Source organism: Emiliania huxleyi (assembly GCF_000372725.1).
Source record: "Emiliania huxleyi CCMP1516 chromosome Unknown EMIHUscaffold_215, whole genome shotgun sequence".
NCBI classification, from domain to species: Eukaryota; Haptophyta; order Isochrysidales; family Noelaerhabdaceae; genus Emiliania; species Emiliania huxleyi.
Window position 1 is genome coordinate 207,477 of NW_005200461.1, and position 9,447 is coordinate 216,923.

Consider the following 9,447-nt stretch of genomic DNA (forward strand, 5'->3'; position numbering starts at 1 on the left):
AAACGGAGTGTCAAGCGTGCTAGAGGGAGGTCCGGGCTATGGGGAGGGAGCAGCTAGTCCACGAATACCGCCGCCTCTGCATCACCGGTTTCCGTCTGACCACGGGCAGATGTGGCTCGCCGTGTAGATCAGGCAAAGCAAAAAGAATTGTACAGAGAGAGAGAGAAGAATTTAAAGAAAACAACTCTCTCTCAAGAGAGAAGAAATGTACACACAATCAGATGGCCGCACAGAGTACTACCTAGTACACAACTCCAGCGTCTGGCGCCAGGCCGAGCGATCGGCGGCGAGCTCGGGCCACCTCGAGCGGTCGATGTGGAACTTGTCGAGCGCAGTGCGGATGCTGCGGCCAAAACGTCATGTTAGGCTTGGGGCACCCGATCGCCCGCCCGCCCGACGCCTCGTGTGTATAATGCCCTGTGTTCCGCGAGTGCGTGTGCCCCGTCGAGCGTCGTCCATGCTACGTCAGTAGGACGTGTGTAACACTGACTGACTACACAACTCCATTAGCCGAGAGGTAGCCGAGAGGAGCCAAGAGGAGCCGAGAGAGAGGAGCCGAGAGCAGCCGAGAGGATCCGGCGAGAACGGAGAGACTTACCAGCAACGGAAGAGACACACGGCCTCCTCGCGACGGCGGACGTGTCGAATTCTAACCGGAATAAAGAATTGCGAGGCCGGTTTTCCGCCGGAAAGACGTGGCCGGAGAAATTTTGGCGCCAAGCGGAGAGTGTCAGTTGCGCTGGACAACCGATCGGGCGAGCTTCGGCCGCGGCGGCCGTGCGGCATGCCGGCCAAAGTTGACGGACGTGGAGGGGTGCCAGAAGCGCTGCGCGACAGGTGCAAGGAGTTGGCAGGCGATACCCCAGGTGCGTATGACACATTGTACGAGCATGCCCGCTATCTTGGCAGAGACAAGGAGTGGAATGCGGTGCTCGAGGGAAAGGTGGCTGTGCTGCTCGGGGAAAAGGCGCGCAAGCTCCATTGCCCGGTCGCGCATCGCATCATCACGTCGCCCGGCGGCAACTCGAAGCACTCAGAGCTGCACTGCAACAACGAGGTCTACGCTTGGTCACGCAAGCTCAGTGAGGCAGGCGTGAGGGCGAAGCGGAAGCTGCTGCAGGAGGGCGCGTCCCCGTACACGCCGGATCACGGAGGCCGACAAAAGGTCGCGCGCACCGGTGCGGACTCCTCGGCCCCGTCGGTGCCCGAGGTGGCGGCGGCGGCGGCGGCGGCGGGTCGCGTGAACGATCCGCCCACCTCCGCGCAGCCGACCGAGGGGCGCGGGGGCGGAAGCTGGCTGGGCTGGCTGTTCGGCTACCGTCGCAAGAGCACAGAGGGAGCTCCACCCCGTCCCACCGGCCCGACGCCGGCCGCGCACGCACCTTGCAACCCCGAGCCCTCTGCCGTCGAGCCCTCCGAGCCCGCCGCCGCCACCACCAAGCCCGTCCGACGCGCTGCGTGAGCAGGCCAGCCAGCTCGACGCCGACGAGCGCCAGCTCAGGCTGCTCTCCGAACAGACCGCGCGGCAAGAGGAGCGGTCCGAGTCGGTCCGCACCGAGCTGCGCGACGAGGGCGCCTGCATCGGCCATCGCACGAGCTGGGGCGAGCTGCGCACGGCCGTCCGGCAGGCGTTCGTCAATCTCAAGGAGACGCTCGACATGCACAGCTGCGGCGCACACGCGACGGCTCGCACTGCGGAAGATGCCCACCCAGAGTCTTTGCAGGCGGAGGTGGCTGGCTTCCAGAGCTCAAACCAGCGGCGCGGAGCCGGGGGTGCGTCGTGCGGCCGTCGGTGGCGCGACACACGGCCTCCGGTAGCGATTCGCCGCGGCTCCGGCGGTGCGATTTTTGTGCGTTTTCGAAGGCTGTGGGCGGGATAGGGCTGGCTAGACCGGCCCTGGTGTGCCCTAGTGTGTTCCCTTACACCCCTGGCCCGGGAGCAGTAGCGCGGTGCGCGTCCCGAGGGCGTAGGGGCTCAAAAAACAATTGATTATGTTTTCAGCCGCACTTAAAGCACACAGTGAGAGATTTTTAGCAATTTGTTTTGCCAGTCCCGTGCCAAGTGTTGTGCGAGGGAGTTGCGTCGTCAAATTCTTCTCCCGCCGAAGCGCCGTGCCCAGCAGAGTGTTTTGTGAGAGCGGGAAAATGTAAATTCTTTTTCCACGCACCGGCCACCGCATCCGCAAAATAAAAAAAAACAAATACTTAGACGATGTCAACGGTTGACATCTCAGCGTTCACACTCCGAGGTCAGGCTCAGCCCTGGGCTCAGAGATCAGAGTTGCACGCACGTATGGCAGACGGGATGGAGGCTCTTGACGTCCCCATCATCACTGCTGCGCCGACCCACGTGTACAGGGCCACAAACAGCGTCTAAGTTGACGGGTTGGAGGGAATCCCCGCCCGTGCCGGGAACAGTTCGTCCGAGTCATGCGGGAGCCAGGTGTCCCAGCTCGCGTCAAATCCGAGGAAGCGCACCTTCGCCTTGCGTGCGCGGACCGCGATCACCTTGGCTTCCCACCTAGCAGTGGGGTGGTCTGGCGGCGCCCATGCCACCTCCACCGCCTCACCCTTGGTCCGCTTCGTCGAGCGCCACAATGCGGAGGGCCGCTCCTCGTAAGGGCGCAGCTGCGTGAGTGGCCTCCACTCGTCTTCACCCTCGTCCTCGTACCCGCGATAGCGCACGAGCACCAGCCCGTTGGCGGCGCTGAACGCCAGCGCGTCGGCCTGCCACCACGCGTGGCGCATCTCGTCCGCATTGTCGAGCTTGTTGTCGTCCGCCCACCCCTTGGCCTCGAGCCCGTCGCGCCCGCCGAGTAATGCGCGGTAGAGTGCCTGCCAGTCGCGCTGAACACCGGGCAGGGCACCCTGGAGGCGAACCCGGCGGCTGAGCGCAGAGCACCAGAGCTGAGCGCGGTGCCGCATGTACACCTCCAAGAGCGCAGCGCAGGCGGCGGCGCACGCCACGAAGCTGGCCGGCGGCGCGCTGGCTGCGAGGTGCTCGAGCACGAGGGCGTGTATCTCGGCGGGCAGACCCATCAGCCGCTGCACGCGCCGTCCGTGGATGAGCTTGTGCCTGGGCCGCGTCCTTGACGCCGTCGCTGGTTGTGCCTCTCTACTCCCTTCTACGGCTGCATTCGACATCTCGACCGCCTGGCGTCCCGCGTACTCGTCCTCCGCTGCATCGGTCGCAGCCGATGCCTCCGCGCCAAAATGGCGCGCGTACAGCAGCGCACCCTCCTGCGCCGTCGCGGTGCAGCCAATATGCTGCTTTCTCCCATCAACCCTGCGGCTCACCGCAAAGCCGTTGCCATTCGAGTTTGCGTACACGCCTTCGAACCCGCTTCTGGAGCGCGACGAGCGCACCAGTGTCAAGCCCTCTGCCGCCGCTGCCTGCTCCGCCTCCGCCGCCCCTGCCGCCGCTGCCGCCGCTGCCGCCGCTGCCGCCGCTGCCGCCGCTGCCGCTGCTGCCGCCGCTGCTGCGGACGCCTCCGTTCCCAGCTCGCGCGCGTACAGCAGCGCTCCCTCCTCCGCCGTCGCGGTGCAGCCAATATGCTGCATTCTACCATCAACCCTGCGGCTCACCGCAAAGCCGATGCGTTTCGACTTTGCGTACACGCCTTCGAACCCGGTGCTGGAGCGCGACGAGCGCACCAGTGTCAAACCCTCTGCCGTCGCTGCCTGCTCCGCCTCCGCCGCCGTCATAGACTCGGCCGCCGCCGCTGCCGCCGCTGCTGCTGACGCCTCCGTTCCCAGCTCGCGCGCGTACAGCAGCGCACCCTCCTCCGCCGTCGCGGTGCAGCCCTCTGCCGCCGCTGCCTGCTCCGCCTCCGCTGGCGTCATGCACCACAGCAAGACACTCAGGGTGCGATACCATACCCCGGAAAAAGTTGGAACCCATTTGTGTGTGTGTGTACCCAGCGCGCGTAAACGGTGGAGCAAACTGGAGCTGCAACAGGGAAACTTTCTCGGGCAGCCAAGCCCATCCCTCCCCTGGGGTGTCTGCTTTCTTTCTTTCTTTTGCGGGCAGCCAACGCGAGCGCGTTCGCATCGTTCGTGCGGCAACAGTCGATGGTTTGCCGTGAACCCACCTCGAGACCATACGCCCCCCGCCTCTTGGAAGACCTGCTTGGGGTCTGTTAGGTTAGCCTTGCGTCATGATCAGAACCCCCCCCCCCCCCTTTGGGCCGGCAGGTACCATACCATACCCCGGAAAAAGTTGGAACCCAGCCGCGTACAACGGTGGGAGCAACCTGTAGCTGCGCCCGCTGCAACAGGGAGACCATGCAGCAGATCTTCAACCACCCCGCCACGCTCTACCGCTGCGTCGACGCCAAGGGCGCGGCGGGCTCCAAGCGCGAGGCCTCGGGCTACGACTCGATGGACGACTTCGTCGTCGAGGAGGACGACACCAGCGGCTCCGAGGGCGACGACAGCGGCGGCGATCAAATATCTCATCACACACACCTCTTTCACGACGACGAGCAGATCGCCACCTCCTTCTCGCAGGCCGAGCTCTCCGAGCTGTGGTCGCTGCGGGACGAGGCGCCGCGCCCGTCGGCCGAGCTGCTCGCCGAGCCCGAGGCGCGTCATCAGAGTGGCCGAGGCGGCGGAGGCGGCGGAGCCTGCTGCGGCGCTGCTGGCGCTTGGAGGCGGCGGAGGCGGCGGAGCTGAGAGAGCGGAGGGCGAGAGAGGTGTGTGTGATGAGATATTTGATTGAGAGAGGCATGTATCGAGATCGAGAGAGGCAATTAAATATTAATTATCGAGATCGCACGAGATCACACTTTCAGGCGCCTGCTGCGGCGCTGCTGGCGCTTGGAGGCGGCGGAGGCGGCGGAGCTGAGAGAGCGGAGGGCGAGAGAGGTGTGTGTGATGAGATATTTGATTGAGAGAGGCATGTATCGAGATCGAGAGAGGCAATTAAGTATTAATTGTCGAGATCGCACGAGATCACAGGCGCCTGCTGCGGCGCTGCTGGCGCTTGTACAGTAAACTCGGACATATCTCGGAGAATCTCGCCGAGATTTGAGCTTGTCCCCGAGAGGGAGGCAGGAGCACCCGCCCACCGCCGCCTCAGATTTAATTGAGCTAGTTCCACCCCGGGAGTGGTGCCACGTCACCACCCACCTCTCCCGCACCCTCTCTGCCTCTGCACCTGTATTCATCAAATATCTCATCACACACACCTCTTTCACGACGACGAGCAGATCGCCACCTCCTTCTCGCAGGCCGAGCTCTCCGAGCTGTGGTCGCTGCGGGACGAGGCGCCGCGCCCGTCGGCCGAGCTGCTCGCCGAGCCCGAGGCGCGTCATCCCCGAGGCGCGTCATCCTCACGGGCACGCCGCTGCAGAACAACCTGAACGAGTACCACGCGATGGTCGATTTCGTGCGGCCCGCGCTGCTCGGCTCGGTGCCCGAGTTCCGCAACCGCTTCGTCGCGCCGATCACCAACGGCAACGATCCGGCGCGTCAAGCAGGACGACGAGGTCAAGGAGGAGACGCGCGCGGCGCTCGAGGCGGAGGCGGAGCGGCGGAGGCAGGTGGGCGGCGTCAGCTCGACGACGAGCACCGGCGAGCAGCCCTCCGCGACCAGCCACGTCAGGAGCACAAACCGGCCGTTGTAGTCGAGGGCCTTCGAGCGGATGAGGGTCTGGACGTCGTAGTTCCAGCGCGACGGGTAGGACTCGACCGGTCCCACGGCCTCCTCGACCGCGATGACCGCCATGCCGTGCCGTGAGCCGAGTGCCTGTACAGCCATCTCCGATCGCGAGAGCACGCGCCGCACGGTCCTCTTGGCCGTGGGAGGCGTGTAGATGGACGTCGCCGGCGAGACACTCGCCGGCCGCGTCATCGGCGCCGGGCGAGGTGGCGTGGCGGGCGGGGGCGCCTCCTGTACCTCTGCAGTGTCAAGGGCAGCATTGCACAACCCGTCCAGACGCAGGATCAGGGCACGTGTGGCTCCTTGGATGGCCACCGCCGCGGCGTTGGAGAGCGCCACCTTCTCCCGCCGGTGGCGCAGCACGATCTTCTCGACGCGCTCCTTGTTGCGGTTGAAATGTGCGCGCCTCTGCGAGAGAGGGTACAGCATTTGAAAGGGCCGACGACTCTTACACCGCTGCTTTAACCGTAGACTCCGAAATTGGAAAAACGGCCCGCCCGCCACAAGTCAACTGGGCAGGAAACGCTTCCCGGGATATATAGAGGGGGCCGTAAGGTCTACTGCGGCTGCATTGCAGAGCCGACGCTGCTTCGCGGCGCAGGCTCCTGACGTGCTTTCGAATCGTGGCTTGATTTGCGCTTCGACTAGCCCGTCGGTGCTAGGCGGGCGATTGGGGACGTACGTCGCCCAAGTAGTCCATCTAATAAGACCTAGCAGCTTCGGCCGTTGAATTTTCCTACTCTTTTGCTCCGGCGGGCGCCTTATAGGCGCCCTATAGGCGCCTACACGCGATTTTAGGCATCTAGAGGGCGCCTAGCTCCAGAGGCGCCTATAGGCGCCTATAGGCGCCTATATAGCACCGAGAGGGTGGTTGGAGTGAGATAGGGCATGGCGCGCCGAATTTGTTTGTGCGGCGCCGAGTTTTGTTGCAGGGCGAACGGGTGAGCGTATCGGTGAGCGGCTCGCCGTGAACGCTAGCCGCTCCTCGCCAACTAACTGGGGCCCTCTGCCACGACGCCTGCAGGCTCATATGATGTAGTTCATGGTCGCTCCGTCGACGGAGCCGCGCGAGGCTGCTGCGCCGACGGATCTTGCGGGTGCACCGCTCGCTCGGTCACGCTTCTTGTCCGCACGCGCTCTCGCACAGTAGCCACCTCTTCGATCCTAGGTACCCGCCCGCTCCGCAACCGTCTCCCGCCCCTCTCCACGCTCTGGCCACACGACGTTGAACCCGCTCGTCCTTCGAGCAGGCATCTCGCCGTCGGCTGCTCGTGGAGGCTGGTCACGCTCGCGGCAGCAGCAGCCGCGCGGCGGGCGCCGTGCTGCCGTCGCCGCCGCGGCGCGGGACGCGCCGCCGTAACGAGGCGCCACAGCCCTCCACCTCCACCTTATCCAATCGGACATCTCACCTCACACCACCACCACGCCACCCCACCCAGTAGTCTGTCACCAGTAGAGATTATTTAGTTGACGCCCGTCGCCTCTCTCCCCGCCGCCGCACCACGCCACCGCCCACGCCGCCTCGCCGCCGCGCCACTCCGCCCCGCGCCGCTCCTCCCGCCCTCCTCCCATCTCGCCCTCTCCCGCTGCCTCTGCTTCTGCCCTGTAACTCGGCTGTAAACACGTATTCTCGGACCATCTCGGGTATATCTCGGGTAATCTCTGTCCCTCACGGCGGTATCCGGCCGATCTCGGCCGATCCCGGCCCTCCCCGGCCACTCCCGGCCAAAGTATTCCATTTCTCATCTCACGCGCCTCTCCCACACCCTCTCTGCACCCGCACCTGCACGTACTCCCCGAGGCGCGTCATCCTCACGGGCACGCCGCTGCAGAACAACCTGAACGAGTACCACGCGATGGTCGACTTCGTGCGGCCCGCGCTGCTCGGCTCGGTGCCCGAGTTCCGCAACCGCTTCGTCGCGCCGATCACCAACGGCAACACGCTCGTGCTTCGCGGCGCAGGCTCCTGACGTGCTTTCGAATCGTGGCTTGATTTGCGCTTCGACTAGCCCGTCGGTGCTAGGCGGGCGATTGGGGACGTACGTCGCCCAAGTAGTCCATCTAATAAGACCTAGCAGCTTCGGCCGTTGAATTTTCCTACTCTTTTGCTCCGGCGGGCGCCTTATAGGCGCCCTATAGGCGCCTACACGCGATTTTAGGCATCTAGAGGGCGCCTAGCTCCAGAGGCGCCTATAGGCGCCTATAGGCGCCTATATAGCACCGAGAGGGTGGTTGGAGTGAGATAGGGCATGGCGCGCCGAATTTGTTTGTGCGGCGCCGAGTTTTGTTGCAGGGCGAACGGGTGAGCGTATCGGTGAGCGGCTCGCCGTGAACGCTAGCCGCTCCTCGCCAACTAACTGGGGCCCTCTGCCACGACGCCTGCAGGCTCATATGATGTAGTTCATGGTCGCTCCGTCGACGGAGCCGCGCGAGGCTGCTGCGCCGACGGATCTTGCGGGTGCACCGCTCGCTCGGTCACGCTTCTTGTCCGCACGCGCTCTCGCACAGTAGCCACCTCTTCGATCCTAGGTACCCGCCCGCTCCGCAACCGTCTCCCGCCCCTCTCCACGCTCTGGCCACACGACGTTGAACCCGCTCGTCCTTCGAGCAGGCATCTCGCCGTCGGCTGCTCGTGGAGGCTGGTCACGCTCGCGGCAGCAGCAGCCGCGCGGCGGGCGCCGTGCTGCCGTCGCCGCCGCGGCGCGGGACGCGCCGCCGTAACGAGGCGCCACAGCCCTCCACCTCCACCTTATCCAATCGGACATCTCACCTCACACCACCACCACGCCACCCCACCCAGTAGTCTGTCACCAGTAGAGATTATTTAGTTGACGCCCGTCGCCTCTCTCCCCGCCGCCGCACCACGCCACCGCCCACGCCGCCTCGCCGCCGCGCCACTCCGCCCCGCGCCGCTCCTCCCGCCCTCCTCCCATCTCGCCCTCTCCCGCTGCCTCTGCTTCTGCCCTGTAACTCGGCTGTAAACACGTATTCTCGGACCATCTCGGGTATATCTCGGGTAATCTCTGTCCCTCACGGCGGTATCCGGCCGATCTCGGCCGATCCCGGCCCTCCCCGGCCACTCCCGGCCAAAGTATTCCATTTCTCATCTCACGCGCCTCTCCCACACCCTCTCTGCACCCGCACCTGCACGTACAGTAAACTCGGACATATCTCGGAGAATCTCGCTGAGATTTGAGCTTGTCCCCGAGAGGGAGGCAGGAGCACCCGCCCACCGCCGCCTCAGATTTAATTGAGCTAGTTCCACCCCGGGAGTGGTGCCACGTCACCACCCACCTCTCCCGCACCCTCTCTGCCTCTGCACCTGTATTCATCAAATATCTCATCACACACACCTCTTTCACGACGACGAGCAGATCGCCACCTCCTTCTCGCAGGCCGAGCTCTCCGAGCTGTGGTCGCTGCGGGACGAGGCGCCGCGCCCGTCGGCCGAGCTGCTCGCCGAGCCCGAGGCGCGTCATCCCCGAGGCGCGTCATCCTCACGGGCACGCCGCTGCAGAACAACCTGAACGAGTACCACGCGATGGTCGATTTCGTGCGGCCCGCGCTGCTCGGCTCGGTGGCCGAGTTCCGCAACCGCTTCGTCGCGCCGATCACCAACGGCAACACGCTCGACGCCTCGGCGGCCGACGTGCGGCTCTCGCGGCAGCGGATGGCCGTGCTGCACGACCTTGTGCAGCCCTTCCTCCACCGGCGCACCGCCGAGATCCTGCGGCAGGCGCTGCCGCCCAAGCGCGAGATCGCGCTCTCGTGCCGCCTCGCGCCCG

The 9,447-nt window shown here is 65.1% G+C and overlaps 3 protein-coding genes across 3 annotated transcripts; 2 read left to right on the forward strand and 1 right to left on the reverse strand.

Annotated features, from left to right (window-relative positions):
* Positions 1 to 2,373: 2,373 nt before the first annotated feature.
* On the reverse strand, positions 2,374 to 3,843 carry EMIHUDRAFT_114399 (hypothetical protein; the record flags this gene model as incomplete). Its single annotated transcript, XM_005780444.1, has 1 exon — positions 2,374 to 3,843. The coding sequence occupies one exon, from the start codon at positions 3,841 to 3,843 to the stop codon at positions 2,374 to 2,376; it is 1,470 nt and encodes a 489-aa protein (XP_005780501.1).
* Positions 3,844 to 6,704: 2,861 nt separating this feature from the next.
* Positions 6,705 to 7,632, forward strand: EMIHUDRAFT_235283 (hypothetical protein; the record flags this gene model as incomplete). Its single annotated transcript, XM_005780445.1, has 3 exons — positions 6,705 to 6,759; positions 6,913 to 6,943; positions 7,464 to 7,632. The coding sequence occupies 3 exons, from the start codon at positions 6,705 to 6,707 to the stop codon at positions 7,630 to 7,632; spliced, it is 255 nt and encodes an 84-aa protein (XP_005780502.1).
* A 433-nt stretch (positions 7,633 to 8,065) lies between these two features.
* On the forward strand, positions 8,066 to 9,430 carry EMIHUDRAFT_235284 (hypothetical protein; the record flags this gene model as incomplete). The annotated part of the gene is made up of 3 exons (XM_005780446.1): positions 8,066 to 8,120; positions 8,274 to 8,304; positions 9,149 to 9,430. Coding segments are annotated over 3 exons (368 nt in total), but the record flags the coding sequence as incomplete, so codon positions are not given.
* Positions 9,431 to 9,447: the final 17 nt, after the last annotated feature.